Here is a 20,879-nt window from a genome sequence, read left to right on the forward strand (position 1 = left end):
AAACAGCTGGCCCTAGGAACTGGTTCCATCAATATCAGCGTTTTTAGATTCCACATAAGTACACTTGGAATTTTTTAATATTAGAAGCCTTGAGTCTCACACACACTGTCCAGTGAAGGAAGTGGACGATCGCCATGCCTGCGCCCACCCAGAGAGAGAGCAGGGGCAGCTCGGGTGGAGCAGTTGCCACGCACTCGCTGCTGCCTCCCTTCTCCAATGGGCAATTTGACAAAATGGGTTGTTTTCAAAGATGCCTTGCTCTTGAGATTCAAGTACTAGAACTTTGAGTTCTAGTCTTTTCATTTCAGGCATCAAAGTTTAGTTTGTTAGCTTGAATACTGTTTGATTGCCTTTGCAGTAATTATAGTCATCATTGTTATACAGCTTTTGAAATGCCTGTTGCCAGACAGGCAGCCCCTTTCCTGGCCACGGCTCATAAACAAGAAGCCTGTGGCATGGCTCATTTGGTTGGGATGGGTTAACATTAGAGAATGTTTTCAGGAAGTTTTCATAGGGTTCAAAGAAAGTTTTGTGGGCTGTGGTGTGGTAATGATTTGCTGGAGTGAACTGTAGATTTTTGCAGACTTATTTATTTACGTATTAAATTTGTATTCCGCCCTTCATCTGAAGATCACTGAGCAGTTATGAGTATGTATGTAATGAAGTATGTAATGAAGGTGCCAGGGAGGACTCCTTGGGGGGAGCATTCCACAAATGGGGAGCCACCACCGAAAAGGCCCGTCCTCTTGATGCCACCCTCTGGACCTCTCATGGGGGAGGCACCCAAAGAAGGCCCACAGATTATGATTGCAGGGTCTGAGTCTGTCTGGGAGAGGCTGTCTGGGAGCTCTTACAGTCCTGAGCCCTTTAAGGCTTTATAGGTCAAAACCAGCCCTTTGAATTGGGCCTGGAAACTAATTGGCAGTCAGTCCAGTCCAGCCAGGATCAGTGTAATATGCTCACGCTGTCTTGCCCTGGTGAGCAATCTGGCCGCTGAAGTCCACATTAGCTGGAAGTTTCTAAAGCATTTTGCGTTGTAGTAATCTAACCTAGAGATTAGCAAAGCATATATGACAGAAGTCAAGCTATCCCTGTCCAGATAGAGGCACAGCTGGGCCACCAGCAGAAGCGGATGGAAGTTTGAGTTTATCCAGATGAGGAACCAGAGCTTGCTTTGTTGAGTGCGGGAAGCTGCTGTTACCAAATAAAAATCTGAGTGTGGTTAGGACTGAACAAATCTTTTGCAGCTTGCTGCACAGAGATGCATAGAGAGTGAGCCAAATGAGGATGTGGGCATTCAGAACAAATATTTGCATAACAGTTCCGGGGAGAACCTCACAGAACACTATCTGTGTCATTTGGTGATGCAAGAATTAAGGTGGACTCGTGTTGGGGTCCAGCATCAGTTGACTAAGGCTTAATGGTGGTGAGATGGGCAGAGGGGAGAAGAAAGTGAGAAAGAGTTTGTAGTCTGAAACACCACTGCTTCACTCTCGCTTTGCTGCAAGGGTTCAAATTTCACAGAACCTGACTGCACTCTCTGGCTCCTCCCTTATGTTTACATTTTTACTCTTTTTCTTCTGAATCCAAAGTTTCCTGCTTCTCTAGTGAGAGCGATTTACCTTCAGCAACTGCTGCATCGAGAATGGCAAAGTAGCTAAAACTGATGGTGTTTTCCAGCTGCTGCAGTTTTGTGTGTGTTGCGTTTGCTGTTGTAGTGTGTGAAGCTGATTTTAAAATAGGGCAACCATTTTGCTGCTTCAAAAAGTTATGGGGCTTCTGTAATTCCTCCGCAAGGTAAGATACCATTTTCTTTAGACTCTGTTTGTTTGTATGTGAGTGAGAGAGACATGCTATGTTCATACAATGCTTTGTGAGTTTGTGTTTAGCAAAGGAGGCAAGGCAAAACAGCAGAAATGACTTACCCTTGCAGAGAATGCAGTTCTGGGCTTGTACAGCTTTGCCTAAGGGCGGAGATTTATTTCTTAGGTGTGGGAGGGCACCTAGATTACTTCCTACCTAAAGAGGGATAGCTGGTGGTGCAGGATAAGCAAATAAGTTTCATATATAGCGTTATCCAACCCAATTTAGAAAAACTGGGTCAAAACTGTCATTACTGGGCCCTACAGTTCCTGAATTTACCTCGCTAGTTTGCTTCTTTGAATGTGCTTTCTCAAGTCCTGAATGGCTGGAAAGGAGATAGCTGTGAGACAGATCAGAAAAAGCTGAGGAACAGAAGTGGGTGAATTTTGCACAGAGGAAGTTTAAGAACTCTCTCCTAATCAACTTTAGTTGGTAAGTGTTCGTGGCTTTGGCGTTGCTTTTGTTCATGGGATCTGCTTTCAGTGTGTTTGTTTGTAGGCATAAAAATACACATGCAGCCATATTTCTCTGTGTGGCTGCTGATCCCATTCAGTTTATAGTTCAGATTCAGGGCTGGCATTTTACCAGGTCTCTCGGTCATTCAAGAAGAATTTCCTTTCCCCCTTTCCTGGAGGGAGTTGAGCTTAAGAGAAACGGTGTAGGGAAAGAAAGGGGTTGTTTTCAGTTTGATGTAGACAAATTCCATCGCCACTAGCTCAGCTTTGCAGTTTCAATCTGCTTTTGGTTTCTTTTCTTTTGGGGGAGGGGAGGGCGGAGTTTGGACAGCTGTGTTACTGTACCATTTTTGCAGAAGGCTGTTTCCTTGGAAAAATGAGAGCAAGGTTTGAAGTGAAATGAAGTATTTCAGCTGTTAATGAGAGTGTCAGCATATTTGGTAAGGTGATCATTTCAGTCAAGTCTTGCTCTCCTAGCCTCTCTCCCTCCCCCTGTTTTTGGAAACTTCCTTTCCTTTCATGCTGTGCCTGAGCATATTAGTTTCGCAGCTTTTGATCAGTCTCTTTGGCTTTTAAAGATGTGAGCAGGTGGTGCAAGTGGCAAAGAGACTTGCCAGAAGTGTCTTCACAGCAGAGACTTCCCATGTGTGGGACTTCAGAAACAGGCAAATGACCAAGCACTGAGTGGCTGACAAAATACCAAGCTTATGTGCTTTCCTAGAATCCAACCGTTCATATTTTGGTTCTTCTTTTAAATAGAAATGAGAGGTTTATTTTGCCCTGTTTAATAACAGCTTAGAATAATATTGAGTGCCTCATCTCTAAAATTCTTCAGTCAGGTCGAGTCAAGGTAAGTTGAGAGATGCAGCCCGTTAAATTGGAAGGAAAACATTTTGCAGACTTCACTGGCGCATGAAGAACAAGGCCCTTCTTTGTATGGTGGAGTTAAAAGGGGGCAGGGATTACTGAGGAACCATGTAAGCTCCTTATGATTTGGTATAAATAATTTGAGTGACTCATATGGAAAGGAATGTTCCTTGAAGGTCAGGTGAAGAAAATGTTACCTGCTGCGTATTCTCCGTAAATATTTTATTTTATCAGACATGCAAAGCACACAAGCTGGGTGTTTTGCCTGCCTAGTGCTTGTCCCTTTCTTAAGTTTCACTCATGGAAAGCCATATCACAGTGGCTTCTTCAGCCTGAGAGGATGATTTGCAGGGTTTCTCAGGGGTGGGACAGAGCAACTTCATCCCCACTGAATCTCTCCACCCAAGTTGTATATCTGAAGGATTTCCATAACTAGAAGTTCCAGGACGTTTCTGAAAACAGCATACTGTACAAAGTGGGTCTAGCACAGTTTGAAAGGCACATGTGCAAGATCCCTGCCATGCCTGTGGAGCAAGGGGGTGGTGTCATTACCCCAAGAGATGTTAGGTAGCTTTGTTAGTTCTCCTTGAACACGGTACAGTGGATTGTGGAATCTGTTCCAGGTTTTATAAACCACCTCAGAGTTTGGACAAAGTGAAATAAATGTATTCTGCACTCCACCAAAATTTCCAGAGAGAAGCTGTTTTGCTCATTCCTTGCATCAGTGCTTGTCTCATAGTGGGCTCTTGCAGGCGAAAATCTGAGTTGGGTCTAAAGGGAATATTCACTCTGGCGTTGACTGCTGAAATTATTGTCCTTTGGCAGTTCTAACTATATGTGAAGCTGTGGTCCTAGCCTCTGGCCAGGTCGTGAGGTGAGTGTTGCCATCTTTTGCAAAGGTGATTCAATCTTCTCTCTGTCCATGAATAGCTTTAAACACGACTCAGCTGAGAGGCCCCGGGGAAGGATTGGCTTGTAGGGACCATACAAGCTGGGAGACTATTGTTCATTAACAGATTCCTATCACATGCTCAGATCTCTGCCGTCTTTTCCCTACGTGGTGGCATAGAAAGCTGCCTTATCCCAAGACAGACCAGTGGACCATGCAGCTCAAGACGACCACAACTGGCAGCTGCTCTCCTGGGTGTTCCAGCTCCACCTGAAGTTGCCAGAGATGGAATCTCTCACAGAGCTCCAAGGGTTTGCAAGGAGCAGCTTGTAGGAGGTTGGACTGGGACACTGGTGCGCCTCCCTCATGAGTAAAACCTGCACTCTTGCCATAGGTTTTCCCTCATGGGCCTGGGCTGCAGAGCAGGATTGAGGAGGCCACAGTTTTTATCAGGAAAACAGCTTGAGGGGTTAACCCCACCTTCTCTTACTGCTGCGCTAAGTCAATGTGGGACCATGTTTGCTCAAAAGAAAATAATTACTCTGCAGTTGACGTTTTGTTTTTCCTTTAAATGGAAAAAGTTTGATTGTTCCATATAAACGGTACAATATTTACATGTAACTATAGTTACCGTAGTAAACAAATCCACAGAGCCGATTTCCCTCTTTGATCAAGCTGTATAATCACAGGTTTGAGACACATCAGTTGATATCAAACCTGCAAGCTCTTGCTTGGAATCCAGTGCGCTGCTGACAGAATGGCTGTGCAGTCATTCATTTGTTTTTCCAATAAGTTAGGGCTCTCTCAAAAGACCGTTAAAATTTTCTGCATGAGCTTCAAGTGCAGAGAGTGTAATGCAGAGCTTTGGAGAAAGCACCTTGTTTATTCCCTCAAATCATAATTCTTTTGAAAAGCCCATTAGGGTACTTCATGGAATTGTGGAGTTGGAAAGGACCCTGAGGGTCACCTAGTCCAACTCCCTGCAACGCAGGTGTCTTAATTAAAGCATCCAAGACGGATGGCCATCCAGCCTCTGCTTAAAAACCTCTAAGGAAGGAGAGTCCACCACCTCCCATGGGAGTCCGTTCCACTGCCAAACAGCTCTTACTGTCAGAAAAGTTCTCCGGATGTTTAGTCAGAATCTCTTTTCCTGTAACTTGAAGGTCGTTGGTTCAGGTCCTGCCTTCCAGAGCAGAAGAAAAGAAAAGCCTGCTCCATTCTCTATGGGACAGCCCTTGAGATATTTGAAGGGGGCTCTCATATCTCCTCTCCGTCTCCTCCTTTCCAGGCTAAGAATACCCAGCTCCTTCGACCACTCCTCATAAGGCTTGGTTTCCAGACCCTTGATCATTCTGGTTGCCCTCCTCTGCGCACCTTCCAGCTTGTCAACATCCTTCTTAAACTGTGGTGCCCAGAACTGGACACCGTATTCCAGGTGTGGTCTGGAAGAGAGTGGAACTATGACGTCCCTTGATCTGGACACAAGACTTCTGTGGATGCAGCCTAGAATAATAGCATTAGCTTTCTTGCTGCTGCCTCACACTGATGCCTCATGTTAAGCTCCTGCCAAAGTGCAGAACCTTACATTTGTCCCTATTGAAATTCTTTTTGTTAGTTTTGGCCCAGTTCTTCAATCTCTTAAGATCATCTTCAGTCCCAATTCTATCTGCTGCGGCATTAGTTACCCTTCCCAGTTTGGTGTCATCTGCAAATTGGCTGAGCATTTGTGGAGCTTATGCCCATTAGGGGCAAAGAGTGCCAGAAGACCTGCAGCAGCAGCTGGTATTTCTAGGAAGCTGGGAAACGGACTCACTCTCCTTTCTCTCCCATCCATTTGCCTTTGGCTGCTGTCCGCCTCCTCTGGAGTAAGGATGTGCTTAACTTCAGCTGGGCTATGTACTGTAGTTTTTAAAACAAGTGAAATAGAATTATAGAGTTGGAAGGGTCATGAGGGTCATCTAGTCCAACCCCCTGCAAATGCAGGAATCTTTTGTCCAGCGTGGGGCTCAAACCCACGACCCTGAGATGAAGAGCCTCCTGCTACGTGTGGAGTGAGATAGTGGATTATCAGGAGTACATATTGAAGTAATTGTTTTGGGAGTGAGGGGTAGCCAGAATTTTATTCTTACTCTCTCCTCTTTAAAACCGTGGTTTGTAATTGGTTTTTAAATTACCGTATTCTCTGTGGGCCACTAAAATGATGTTCTGAGTGAAATAAAGGTAAAGGGACCCCTGACCATTAGGTCCAGTCGTGACTGACTCTGGGGTTGCGGCGCTCATCTCGCTTTACAGGCCATGGGAGCCGGCGTACAGCTTCTGGGTCATGTGGCCAGCATGACTAAGCCGCTCCTGGCGAACCAGAGCAGCGCACGGAAACGCTGTTTACCTTCCTTCCGGAGCGGTACCTATTTATCTACTTGCACTTTGATGTGCTTTCGAACTGCTAGGTTGGCAGGAGCAGGGACCGAGCAACGGGAACTCACCCCGTCACGGGAATTCGAACTGCCAACCTTCTGATTGGCAAGTCCTAGGCTCTGTGGTTTAACCCACAGCGCCACCCGCGTCCCTTCTGAGTGAAATACCCTTAAATTAAAGACCCCTCTCTATATTGCATGATGTTGTATCTATTGTTAATGAGGAACTAAAGTATCACCTTCTTAAATATAGAATAACCTCTTCCCCTCCACAAGTGTTTTTCATTCGCTTGTTTTCTAAAACAGAAGTTGGACAATGTAGAAAAATCATTCCCATACTTGGGCTGCTCATGGAACTGATGCAGAAGTCTAGTCACCTCAGGGCTGTACATTTGCAAATAAATAAATACATAAATAGCCAGCACTGTAGGTTGTGGAGCCGATATACAAATGCAACTTTGCACCAGAATAATTCAGTTTTCAGAAACAAAGTAGGGAAATGTGCTTTTCACCCCTTCCATGCAATGCTCTGTTTTTGTGAGTCTTGTTACAGAATTAATTGTATAAGGCGAGTAAAATGATTGTGATTTCATCATCCATTCTGGCACAGTTAATGATAGCAATGTCTGCTGCTATTTTTATTATTATTATTATATATATATTGCTACAAAAGTTGTGTGCCACCTTCCCTCCCTGAAAGATCCCAGGGGTTCCAGGCACTCACCCAGGGTCTGTGCTCCTTTAGAGAATTGAGACATGGAGGAGATTGTCGTAACTTTAAGAAAAATGGTTTATTCACCTGTTTACACTTTCAGTCTGCATGGAGGGCATCCAGATCTTACAGCATAGTCATTTCAAGGGAGCCAGCTTTCAGCCCACCTACCCAAGATGGATTCCAGTCTTCCTTCCTTCCTCTTCTTCCCAGCAACCCTTCCTCAAGACTCCCCCCCCCACTCACCTCCCACCCAGTTACCCTGCCATCCTTCCAACCCCCCAGTCTCTGTTCACACCTCAGGGCAAGGGGGGAGGACAGCTCTCTTGCATTGCCAAGGGCTCTCAATCGCCCTCTCTTGTTTCTTAATGGCCCTAGCTTGGCCATGTCATTTTGCCCAGGATAACCCAGGAATTCCTCGGCAGCTTGCATTTCTCCCTTCGCATTCCAAATAATCAAAATCTCACCATTTACTAAAATCTAGGGTTTAGGAGGGGTTTCCCCCCCAAAAAAGTCTATAATGTGTGTGTGTGTGTGTGTGTGTGTGTGTGTGTGTGTGTGTGTTGCCTCGATATTAGACAGGATGAAAGCCAATAAACTGAAGCTCAGGCCAGATAAGACAGAGGTGCTGTTGGCGGCGGGGGCGGTTTCCTAGACCAGATGGCTGTGAAGATGCCTCCTCTGAAAGAATGGGCACGCAGCCAGCGGGTCCTTCTGGATCCTTTGCTGCAGCTTGAGGCTCAGGTGGCCTCGTGTCACAAGTCAGTAATCACACTCTTCAGAGTTGAAGTCAACTCATTATTAGGAAAAATACAATCTTATCGGACTTGGTTGAGTGTCAGGCCTAATGAGCACAGCATCTCATCCCAGGTAGGTCTGGCCCCATGGATCACTTGCCAAGACTGAAAGCCCCGCCTCCTCACAGCCTCCTTTTCCTTAACGTGGGGGTGTGAGGGTTGTCTGTTTGGTTGTGGGTTGCTTTGGGCTGCCCTGGGCAAGATAAAGCAACCAAAAATTTAATAAATAATAATAAACAATATTAAATAGTTTCTTCTTGCCCCCGTTCCCCAACTCTACTCTTTCGTCTTATATAATGCCTGCTGTATTTCTTTGCAGTCCTGCGCACCCAGGACCCCACGGGGGGCAACTTGTATGCTGAAGCGAGGAAGAAAAGCTGCTGTGAGAGCCCCCTTCCCCGCAGGGCCCCGGCTGCTGCAGTCACCAGCCCTGACCCCAGGGACTATGCCTTGTCTGTGGGCAGCGACTCGGGACACTCTACAGCCTCTCTGAGGACGGACAAGACTGAAGAGCGTCCCCTGCCAGAAACCCAGAGTGTCCTGAGCCCCCTGGAGAAAGCGGGGCTGGCGCAATTGCTGAGCGGCCTTGGTCTGCAGCACTCAGCCAGTCCTCCTAAGGAGATGACCGATGCCCAAAGCACGTTCAGTGGGACTCGCCACATAGTGCCTGCTCAGGTTCACGTGAATGGAGGTGCGGAGCACAAGGACAGGGAAACAGACATTCTGGATGACGAGGTGTCCAGCCACGACCTCCACAGTGTGGGCAGCCTTGGGACTTTGTCCTCCTCCGAAGGGCAGCATTCCAACCACCTTGGAAACTTCCGCTGCCACAAAAGCAGCCAGAATTCTCTTCGGTCAGATGGCTTTGGAAGTAATACTTTGGAGGAGGAGTACAGCAACACTCTGGTCCCAGATTTGGACATTGATGGAGACGCCAGATATGAGAGGCACTTTGGAGGCACCGACCCAGAGCCGTCTCAGCAGCTGCCGAGAAATCCTGCCGTTTCCACCGAGCCACAGGCCTCCAGCCTCAGGGGCTACCCAACCCAGACATGGGTGCGGGAACAGCAAATGGTCGTCGCTCACCAGTACGCTTACAGCCCAGAGAATGAAGTACGGCTTGGCATTCATGGTGTGGCTGAGAACTCCGGCAACCTGCGCAGCCAGGCCAGAGGTCCAGACACCCCTTTGCGGGGATCCAGCAGCAGAGATGCTGTGCAGAGAAGTCTTGGGAGTATGCCGCCGTCCAGCAAGAGAGCACAAATCCCTGGCCCTGAGGTTTTAAACTTACAACATAACCCTGAACTGGGATTGAACGTGGGAAACGATTCAGCAGGCTTGCCATCCTCCCCCACCCTGGATATTGATCAGTCCATTGAGCAGCTTAATAGATTAATATTAGAACTGGACCCAACATTTGAGCCTATTCCCACATGTATCAAGACAATCAGCAGAGACACAAGTCAGCTGAATGGCCTTGCAAGCCCTAAAATGGACACGGGAGGGTTTGGGATGAGCCCCAGATTCCATGGGAAGGCAGAGGTCCTGGGCAGAAACCTGCCTCAGCAGGGTGAGTGATTCTTCATGATGCATCAATGAAATATGTTTTTCTTCAGTGGTTAAAATCTTCCATTTGCCATTGCATAGTGTGACTATGTTAAAAGTTGGTCACTGAGAAATGGAGTATCTCATTATCTCCCTATTACAGATCTCTGGAACATTGGGATGGAACTGAAGTCGTTTATCTTTTTTCATTAATATGTTTTTTTCTACACCTTATATCAAAATAATTTCTATCTTTATATTTCAATCATTATATTAAACCCAAAGAGGCACGCATAGACCATGAAATCCCAAGATTCAAAGTGGCCAATCAGATCTTCCCTGTTACGATTTGGGTCTCTCGTGTTACTTCCTCTCCCGCCAGATCCTCCCTAGGGGAAGATGTTGGGGGGTGAGAATGGCAGGCGACTCATCAAGTAGTTCTCATTCTTTTCAGTTGCTTTAGTTTTGTGAGGTTCAGGTTGGGGAGACAGATGAGTAAGGGGAGAGTATATTCAAATATTTATTTATTGTTATTTTATTAGTTAAATTTGGGTACCGCCCTTCATCTTTAGCTCTCTGAAAATGTATAAGAAAAACAAGAAGAAAAAAGCACAAACCAGTGAACCCCCTACCTCACTCCTCTCACAAACACATTAAAAAAAGGGGTATAAGATGTTAATCAAGCTAAAGGCCTGGTTGAAGAGAGACATTTTCGCCTGGCACCTAAAGGTGTACAGTATAAAGACAGTCTAGAGTTGTGAACATTTTTGGAATTGTGAGCAGCGTTTATTTTCATAGAATCATAGAATCATAGAGTTGGAAGAGACCACAAGGGCCATCGAGTCCAACCCCCTGCCAAGCAGGAAACACCATCAGAGCACTCCTGACATATGGTTGTCAAGCCTCTGCTTAAAGACCTCCAAAGTAGGAGACTCCACCACACTCCTTGGCAGCAAATTCCACTGTCGAACAGCTCTTACTGTCAGGAAGTTCTTCCTAATGTTTAGGTGGAATCTTCTTTCTTGTAGTTTGGATCCATTGCTCCGTGTCCGCTTCTCTGGAGCAGCAGAAAACAACCTTTCTCCCTCCTCTATGTGACATCCTTTTATATATTTGAACATGGCTATCATATCACCCCTTAACCTCCTTTTCTCCAGGCTAAACATGCCCAGCTCCCTTAGCCGTTCCTCATAAGGCATCGTTTCCAGGCCCTTGACCATTTTGGTTGCCCTCCTCTGGACACGTTCCAGTTTGTCAGTGTCCTTCTTGAATTGTGGTGCCCAATACTGGACACAGTACTCCAGGTGAGGTCTGACCAGAGCAGAATACAGTGGAGACAGTTACAGTGGCACCTCCAAGTTAATAAGAAAGAGCTGTTCACAGAGTTAGTTGCTCAGTCCTCCTCCCAAGCTGGAATGAGCATATCCTATTTGTGTGATTGTACAAATATCCCCACATTGTATATAGTCGAGGGGACTGCATGTGTTTGTGCCTCCACAATGGGAAGATGGTCAGAAGCAAGGTTTAGGGCTGCTTAGAATAAATCTTAATTATTTGGTAATATTCTATCTAGCCCAGCATTCTGTCTCCTTAGCAGCATACATAGACCCAGCAGAAGTAGACTTACTTTTTTATTATGTCTATAATGCAGGTACTTTACTTGTGATTTGCCATTTATGGGGGTGGAAATGTCATTATTCATTTACTTTTTTCCCCTTAGGAGAAACTCATGAGACAATAATTATGAAAGACTCCCTGTATAAATCTTTCCTTTTTATTATGAACAGAGTTCTCAAAATACAAGCAATATGTAAAAAAGAAAAAAGTTGTAAAAATTCATCATCATCATAATTTATTATTTATACCCTGCCCAGCAGGCTGGGTTTCTCCAGCCACTCTGGGCAGCTTCCAGCAAAATATTAGTAAAGGTAAAGGGATTCAAACCGCCGACCTTCTGATTGGCAAGTCCTAGGCTCTGTGGTTTAACCCACAGTGCCACCCGTGTCCCAGCAAAATATTAAAATACCATAAATAATGAGACATGCGGAAAGCACCAAACATTGGGAGTGCTTTGAATCTGAGTGTAGTGTTTCGTGTGTGTGTGTTCGTGTTCCCCATCCCTTTTAAGCCCTGAAAGACTTTTGGAAGCATTTGTGAATGTCCCCCACCTTTAACCGTGGCTGTGACATCAAAATTGGGCTCAACAAGGAAGACCTTTGAGGTCTTGCGAGAGCATCGCTGACCCTGTGTTCTGAGCAGGACTTGCTCAGTAAGCAAGGTGGAGAGCTTGAAAGCTCTCCTCCAGCTCCGCAAAGGTAAGGATGCTCACACAGGGGCAGTTCCAAGGGGACGCATAGTCATGTATACTCATTTTTGCATATACGCACCTTCCCCCAAACAACACCCCCACATAAGATGCAAATGTGCTGTATTTTCAGAGACCACTGAAACATCTCTAGGAGAATCTTGCTGATGAAAAGCAGATCTCAGAAAATAGGCGCTGTGTTCTCTGCCCGGTGTGTAGAGAAGGAATCTGCTCTTCCCAGTTTAAGGCCAACAGAACTGGCTTCGTTCACAGCTGATCCAAGGTTGAGAGGCCTTTGGCTAATGCCTCTGGCCAGGCCACTCTCAGCTGAATACCTGGCGGGAACGGAAGTAAACACAATCTCAGGGTTCAGGCTAATGTCTCTCAGGTGTTTCCCTTCCCTTTCACCCCAGTTCTCCCCTCCAGCCAGGAAAGCGGCAAATGTTTACTGTGCTATTTCTAAAATTGGATCATCCAAGTTTTCTGTGGTGATAAGATATTTCATAACTTGAATTATGAATATCCAGCTCTTCTGGACATCAGTCATACAAGAAATATGCAAAACAACTAAGCAAGTATTAGAAGTCACCCCAGAACTGGCCCTACTAAACATCTTCCAAGATAATAATGCCCATTTACACCACAAAGAGCTCATAACCCACCTACTCTCAGCAGCCAGAAGCATCATAGCCAGACACTGGAGAGACCTGTCAGGAGTAAGCCTGGACCAGTGATACCAAATAGTGGGGGAAACAGCCCTAATTAACCAACAAACTGAAACTGACACAGGGACAAACAGACGCCTTCATCACATACACAACCCAGCAAGACAACAACAGGAACCCGCCAACTGCATTCGAATCAATCTGTCTAACCTGATCCAAAAACACACACACACCTCCCTCACACACGAAAACAAAGTTCATCACAAACAAGCAACAATCACACCCTAGGCCAACCCCAACCTCTCTCACCACCAAAGGAACACAAGTGAATAGTAAAGAGAACCCGCACAAGCAACACTGACACAAAACCCCACAAATACAGTAAATAGAATAGACGCATTGCCACCCAACCCCCTCCACCTCTTTCTCCCTTTTCTTCCTAATGTAACCCTAATGTCTCAACAAATGAAACTGACCTGTAGAAAATGTAACTTGAAAAAAGAGACATTGCACATAACTTTTGTAAACCTAGAAATCTTTAATAAAAATATATTAAAAATAATAATAAATTGAATCATTAATCTAGTGTACTAGAAGCAGACCACTTTTTGCCTGTTCCCTGGAAAGAAAACATTTTAGGATGGAAAAGGGGCTTTTAGCCTAACTTTCCCTTAGGCTGTGCTTAAAAAGGGAAGCTTCCATTTTCCACCCTGCTATGTCTTCCCCATTTCTTTCTCCCCTGCGCTTACATAAAAATACACGCATGTGCTGGCAGCTGTAGCATTTCTGATAAACAAGGAAGAATGTCTTATAAATATTCAACCGGTGTTAGTTCCTTTTTATGAGCAAATAGCAGTACAGGGATGACATATGGCAAGTACTGACCAGGGCTCACTTGGAATGCAAAATGTTACAATTTACTTTGGCTAGGTTTGCTGACGACACTGCAGTCAGTGATGCCATTTTAAGTAAATCTACTTGATTTTATCCTTGGCAATGCATTACATCCCTTTACTGCAAACTCACTTTACCTGGTGGTCACTTTTTATATTGCCCAATAGATTTTGCTGCAAAGTATTTGTCTGAATAGGGACGCGGGTGGTGCTGTGGGTTAAACCACAGAGCCTAGGACTTGCCGATCAGAAGGTCGGCGGTTCGAATCCCCGCGACGGGGTGAGCTCCCGTTGCTTGGTCCCTGCTCCTGCCAACCTAGCAGTTTGAACGCACGTCAAAGTGCAAGTAGATAAATAGGTACCGCTCCGGCGGGAAGGTAAATGGCGTTTCCGTGCGCTGCTCTGGTTTGCCAGAAGCGGCTTAGTCCTGCTGGCCACATGACCCGGAAGCTGTACGCCGGCTCCCATGGCCTGTAAAGCGAGATGAGCGCCACAACCCCAGAGTCGTCCACAACTGGACCTAATAGTCAGGGGTCCCTTTACCTTTACCTTATTTGTCTGAATGTTTAACGTGTAACCAGATCGAGCTTCTCTGTGTGTTTGTATCTCCAGGCTCTCAAGCAGATGACGTATTGAGTGGACTAAACAAGAAGTTAAACCGGGCACAGTTTGAGAACAATGTCTCAGCCCAGCCATTATATCCAAAGTGTGAATGGGCGGAGCCTTCTGCGGAAAGACTAGGTTCATACAGGCCTGGAGGGGAGTCAAATGAGGTAAGAAAGTTGGTTGGCATCCATCTGTCTTGAGAGAGAATGGAAGAGTGCGCCTTTGGGGGTGAGGTCAAGCTGTTGGAAGGTTGCAGCACCTGCTGTGGCTGTAGAGGCTGATAGGGGAGAGAGATATGTTTTGCTGCAGCTGGGGTAGAGGAAGGCATCCGGTGGTGCTGCTGCAGGTGTTTCTTCCTTCTGCACTCCTCTCAGCAGTCATTCCTCCTCTGGTCACTGCTGTCGATATGTGACCTGACTGGTTGTCTCCAGGTGCTGCTGTTGTCTACAAGGGAGTCCCACATGGCGGGGTTGATGTTGCCAGCTTTCATGTCCTGTTTGCAGATACCTTTGGGTAACACAGTTGGTCTGCCAATGGGTCTGATGCATGAGGCCAGCTCCCCGTAGAGCACATCCTTGGCGAATGTTGCTGGTGTCAGCAGCAAGTTGGATGCTCTGGCACAGCTCTAGGAGTCATTGGCACATCGTCTGGCAATCCGCTGGGCATCGCTCCTTGCCTTTCTCAGTGTAGCAAGTGTATTTTCACAGGGAACACTCTTGTAGTTGAGGAGAGCCTCACAGCAGTAACAGATTCCATGTCCTTTAATGCCAGCCTCTAACCAGCCGGGAGTGGGTTTGTTTCTTTTGCCCAAGGAGGACATAGCTGTGTTGTAGGTTGGCTCTTGGACGCGGTCTCACCTTGCTTCAACGCTATGTCTGGTGCAGGTCAGTAGGGCTTGTTCAACAAAATCAGGGAAGCACTCAAAAAGTTCAGGCATGACTGTTCTGGCAGTGTTGATTCAAGGCCGCACTTTCTACTTTGGGCTTTGGGCTGTCTTTGGCTGGAGATGGATCTTTCTTGCCACCAGGGAGTGACTATCTGTGTCACAGTCAGCATTGTGGTAGCTCCGTGTGGCACGAACACAGTTCAGTGCTGATTGCCTGGTGACAATCAAGTCCAGCTGGTTCCTGTGGCCTGATATTGGCTGTTTCCACTCAATGTTTTGCCTTGGTAGAGAAGAACGTTCTCGTGGTGCAGAGGCTGTGCACTGTTCAAGCAGGCCTTCCTTTGCCCGTTTTCCTTCATGCTGCCAATAATACCAAAGTGGCCTATGCAGTTGTCCAATGTGTGATGATCGTTCCCAACTCTAGCACTGAATTCTCTCAGCAGGAATAGGTGTTCTCAGGCTGGGACCCTCCTGACAACCTGGTCTTGCTCCTCTTAGAACTGGTCCTTGGTCTGTATGGTCAGAGCACAAAGTGGGAGCCTAGACACTCAAGATGCTAGCCAGACCGGAGGTTGTTGAGAGGCGGAGGGAAAGCAAGCATTCTGAGCCCTCCGGCTGGTGGTTCTATCACAGACAGAAGAGAGTTCCTCACTGTGAAAGCTATGCCGTGAAGTTGCCCTCCTTGCCAGAAAAAGGTGTAGTTTTACTCTCAGAGGCTGCCATTCGAAGTGAGTCTGGTGTCCTGTAGAGCGGCAAGGTCAGTGTTGAGCCTTTTCAGCTCACGGTCAATGATGGCCATCTTCCATGAGTCCTTGACCTGTAACAGGCTGGTGGACAAGCCAGGACACGTGGTCCCGATGTACCAGCTTGCTAGGCACAAAGGAGTTTGTTTCCATTGCCTTAGGGATTTCATTCTGGATTTGTGTAGAGATTACTCCTTCACCTTTTCTTCTCCCAAAGATGTTCCACAAGGCAGTGGATTTGGATTGTTCCTCAGGGTTTACTCCTGAAACTTTTCTCAAGAATGAGTATGGCTGCAAGGCATGAAGGTTTAGGATCAGCATTGTCCTAGACAGGCTCCCTTTCCAAGATGACAAGCCCCACCTGCCCCTCATTTCCCTCAGCAGCAGGTGCAGGAAGCGCTTTACCGACCATTGCACCCAGTCTTGGTCTTGTCCACTCAATCCGCCAGAGCCTGTCTTTGCATGCAGGGATGTCCCTCACTCACCAAGGGTTTCAGACCCATCAGTCAACCTGACCTGTTTAGCCAGGCATTTGAAGCCATTTCCCCCCAGGGCGTGTCCGCTGTCGCCTGCTGACAGCTTCTAGGAGCCGCAGGTGAGAGCTGAGTGCGGGGGGGGGGGAACCAAAGATGAGCAAACTGCCCAAGAAGGAGCGCTGCGTGTCCCCCACCAGAGGTACTTCCCCTCCCCTGACACCCCATACACCCCAGGTAAGAAAGTATTACTTGAGTAAGAATGCCTAATCTATCACTGTTTTAGGGATTGTCTGCATGCCTTCAAAGATTTGGAACAAGCCCTGTGCGGTTGTTGTAGTTACCACTTTGGACCCAGGAGATGTAAATCTGGCAATGGGGTCAGTGGTCATTTCCCCAGGTTAACTGTGACTGGGCTGCATGTGTCCACTTGTCTGCGGCTTTAGGAGCACTGAGATCTTTCCGTTTTAAAAGTGGGCAAAAGGTTTATGTAGGCTGACTTGATCATGCCTGGGAAAAATGGGCTTCCTCCATGTTTCTGTTTTATATTCCAGAGGCGTGTTGAACACTGTCAGGAAGACCTGGATGAAGCAGACAGCAGCATCTTCTCACCAACAAAAAATGGGAATCAAACGCTCCAGACTACTCCAGCATTTCCAGTATCACCAGAGACTCCCTATGGTGAGACAGCGTCTTTTGGATTTTGCTTCTATATCTTACAACCAGGGTTTGTTCAGCCAGAACTCACCGGAACGCAGTTCTGGCGCCTCTCAGGTGCGTGCCACTGCCATTGTCCTCACAGCTCTGGCCTCTCAGATCTGTGCTCTTAGAACTGTTAGAATTGTTCCACAGAACAGACTAGACTTTCCTTGTGCAAAATAGCTGCAGCTTCTTCAACTGTTTGCTTAACATTAATAACGGGAAGCAAAACAAGGAGTATAAATAGATAAAAAAGTAGGTATCTTGTGCACTTAATGGTCATATAAAAGACGGAATTTCAGCAGACATGTCTCTTCAGACTCTCACATGGCAAGGTGCACCTGCCAAAATTCTCTTTTCTGTATAGCTGTTGAAAATACAGGGACTTCGTTCTTCTTTGCATTTGATCACCCTAGAGACCCAGACCCATTGCAGCATTAACAACAATAAAATTGCTGAAGTGTGCAAGAGGCCTGAGTTGGATCAGATGCTATATTTAGCTTTGCATGTTTTGTCAGCTAAAACAGTTAATCATTTACAGAGAATCCAGGTAGACATATTCCTGAATGTGGACTCTGCTCATAGGTGACATTTTAAGTATATTTTCTCCTGCATGGTTGATGAAGTTTGGCGCTTCGTGAGAACAAAGAATTTATAGAATATTTTTCCTGCTGCTAACATTTCTGTGGACAGTCTGCAAATTCAGTCATTTTGGCTGCTTGAGCAATGATACTATGCTAATTACTGAAACATTTCATTGCATAAATGATATCTTAAGCACTGCCTTCAGAGTTATATAATCTATTCAATACAGAAGGCTTTTGGAGTGTGGGGTGTCCAAGTGTGAACTTGCACACGCATCCATACTCACCTCAATTATTATTACAGGCACACACACACACACACACACACCGCTTACGCAGGGCTTACATTCCAGGAGCTTGTGCATGTAAGTGAAACTGTGTAAAGTGGGGAGCACCCCACTTTAATAGGGAGAGAAGAAAGAGAGACAAGTGTCTCTGGAGTAGAGAGGCTTGGAAGTTGGCAACTCCCCCCCCCCCCCGCACGTGAAGAGGCAGTGGTGAGGGCGGGGGGAGTAAGGTGCACCAGGTGAGCAATAGGGGGTTGAGGCTAAGCTGGACAGGTTGACCTTCCCTCCCCACTGCCCCTCCACGCACTGGCACCTCATTCCCAAGGGGGGGTTGGGGTGCTTGGGTTGCCTGCAGGCTCCACCCCAAGGCTGCCAAGCCATCTCAGCTGTGGTGCCTGCTGCCAGCTGGGCAAGAGGGCAACCGAGAGCAGCCACTGTCCTCCCACCCACCCCCTTGATGCTGGTGGTTCTGGTGCTTCTGCGCTGCAGCCTTTCCCTGGTTTGGGCAGCAGCCCCAGCGAGGGGAGGGAGGACAGTCTATGTAGTTATATATTTTGTGGCCGTCCACATAAATGCAGTCACACAGGAGTGGGAAGAGAGGGGGGTATATAAAAACAGGATGAAATAGATTAAGACCACAGAGCCATCCATATTCCCACCTAGGCAAAGAGAAGGGGGCAGAGGTAACCTTAATAATATACATACAGAAACATCACAATAGAGGTGGTGAGACCTACTAGGGGCAGTAACAGAAACCTGGAGATCCTCTTAGCAAAATGGGACCAACTGAGCATAAATTGCCATACTTTGTGCTATTTCTAGTGTGTCCCTTGATGGTGAATTGTCCCAGAGCTGGACAGAACTTCTCAGAGGGAGCTTCTATTATTGGGCATGTTCGTAAATGAACTGTTTCTGGTGGTATTTTTCCCTTTTCTCCTTGACAAAAACATGTTTGTCAGAGAGGACTATGATCTGTGCATGTTCAGTCAAGCCGGGTGCTTTCTGTTTCTGCATACCAAAATATGTTGTCACTGTCAGTGAAAATGATTTGGAAAAAACAAATGATCTGCAACCAGACTATTTCTATGCAGATCTGTCAGATAGATGCCCCAGAATTCTTTGGCTTGTTAGGTTCATCCAAGTTTTTGATTAAACTGGTGTGAGATTCCTCTTTTGAAACTATAAAACAGAAGCCACTGATAGGACCTTAAAGAAAGTTAGTTTTTAATGTTTACTCCATGAGTATGTTCTTGTTTTCTCATCTGTTTGTTAAAAATATGCCCTGCCTTTCACCTCAGTTAGACCAAGGCAGCTGGACAGTAAGCATAAATGCTGCAGCGCTCTGAGCACATTATAATACATGGGTGTAGATCTGGAGCAGATCCTGCACCCAAGATCCTGCCCACCCCATTCCCATATCCATACATTATATCTAAATGAATGTCTGAGAAGGGCTCTAGTCTGCATTGAGCTAGTGTCTTCTTTGAGCCAGGAAGCTCTTAGTTCAAATTTCATCCATGAACTCCCTTGGTGGTCTTAGGGAAGGCACTTTTCTGTCTATCTTGTGCTATTTCCCCCCACTATGTCGCTGTGAGAAGAACTGCTTTTTCTGCACCCTGCATTTTGTGCTATCGTAAGGTACCTTTATTCATCATGTTTGTCTGCAGGTTTAAATTCTGCATTTACTGGATGCTTCTGTTCTTGTGTTGTGTTCTTACCTGTTTGTGAGTCAGATAATGAAGGATTGGTGAGATTGAGGGCCAGGACACTACTGATCAGGCTTGCCTCCCATGACTGAGGGGTCTGGGGCCATGCAATGTCTCCCCACAACATGCACGCATGACGTCAGCACGCCCCACGGCCCCACATAGATGGTGCCCCTGCCACTGATGCTTGGGTCTCCAGCAGAAGGAGTTATGGCAGTGGAGATGCGAATGGCCATGAAAGGGAACTGAGCAGCCTCATGCTGTCGCCTCTTGTCCAGGAGAACCCTGATTGTTGAATCAGCAGCTCCCTTGAGTCTTCAGCGCCTTCTGTTCAATGCCAGTGGAACATACAGTGGTACCTTGGGTTACAGACGCTTCAGGTTACAGACGCTTCAGGTTACAGACTCCGCTAACCCAGGAATATTACCTCGGGTTAAGAACTTTGCTTCAGGATGAGAACAGAAATTGCATGGCAGCGGCTCAGCGGCAGCAGGAGGTCCCATTAGCTAAAGTGGTACCTTAGGTTAAGAACAGTTTCAGGTTAAGAACGGCCCTCCAGAACGAATTAAGTTCTTAACCCGAGGTACCACTGTAGTTCATTTAGGATTTAATCCTGGATAAGCATGTTGTTCTGGTTTGTATTACTAATACCTAGCTGGAGAAATGGGGTATGTTTGTAAGCCCCTCCCAGTTATGTCCATGAGGTTTCTTGGAATGGTCTTCATAGGCAGGAACCTGCAATCTTCTAATTTCAAGTTCTGACGTTGGGAATGGGCAAGGCAGAGACAGGTTAAGAAATAGGGGTTCAGCCTGTCTTAGGTGAGGTGGAAGATTCAGGTTCACAATTTGGGCATTCCTGGGATTATTTTATGTTATTGATTTATTTATTTTAGAAGACTACTTATAAACCACCAGCTCATGAAAAATACCACATTGGTATCATTAAAACATCATAATACAGTGGAACCTCGGTTTTCAAGCTTCTCAGAAGCCAAACGTTTTGGAAGATGAATGCCCAAAACCCGGAAGTAATTGCTTCCGTTTTTGAAGGCGCCTCAGAAGTCAAACGGCTTCCGCTGCATGTTTTTCTTTTTTCTCAGTGGATTTTGCCGACTGCCCCTTGCTCCTGATTTCCAACGTTTTGGAAGTCAAACGGTCTTCGAGAACAGATTATGTTCAAAAACCGAGGTTCCACTGTACTATAAAATACAGAGCAAAATACTGCTGCAATCCCAGGAGTTGCTGTGGAAGATACCCACAACTGGCCAGTTTACATATTGCATTTGTCCATTTCAGGCTACATCCTTGTTTGCACAAAAGAGCACTGTGAAAATGTATCTTCCTCTACTTTTAAGTTGTGTGTCAGGTAAGCAATCTGGCCCACGAACAGCTAATCCCATTTTGAAAAGCAGGTAGCCTTCTTCAAGCAGTATGTAGTTCCCCCTGGCTTTTCAAATTAAATGTAAACATCAAAAACATCCAGCAGTGGA

General features: G+C 46.3%; 1 protein-coding gene across 1 annotated transcript in view; it reads left to right on the top strand.

Moving 5' to 3' along the window:
• Positions 1-20,879, top strand: part of TNS3 (tensin 3) — a 79,149-nt gene that overhangs the window by 30,787 nt on the left and 27,483 nt on the right. Inside the window, 3 exon segments of the mRNA XM_083470910.1 lie at positions 8,317-9,567; positions 14,018-14,178; positions 16,668-16,794. Of these exon segments, the coding sequence (XP_083327036.1) occupies positions 8,317-9,567; positions 14,018-14,178; positions 16,668-16,794 (1,539 nt within the window).

Source organism: Podarcis liolepis (assembly GCF_965112155.1).
Source record: "Podarcis liolepis genome assembly, chromosome: 13".
Classification (NCBI taxonomy): Eukaryota; Metazoa; Chordata; class Lepidosauria; order Squamata; family Lacertidae; genus Podarcis; species Podarcis liolepis.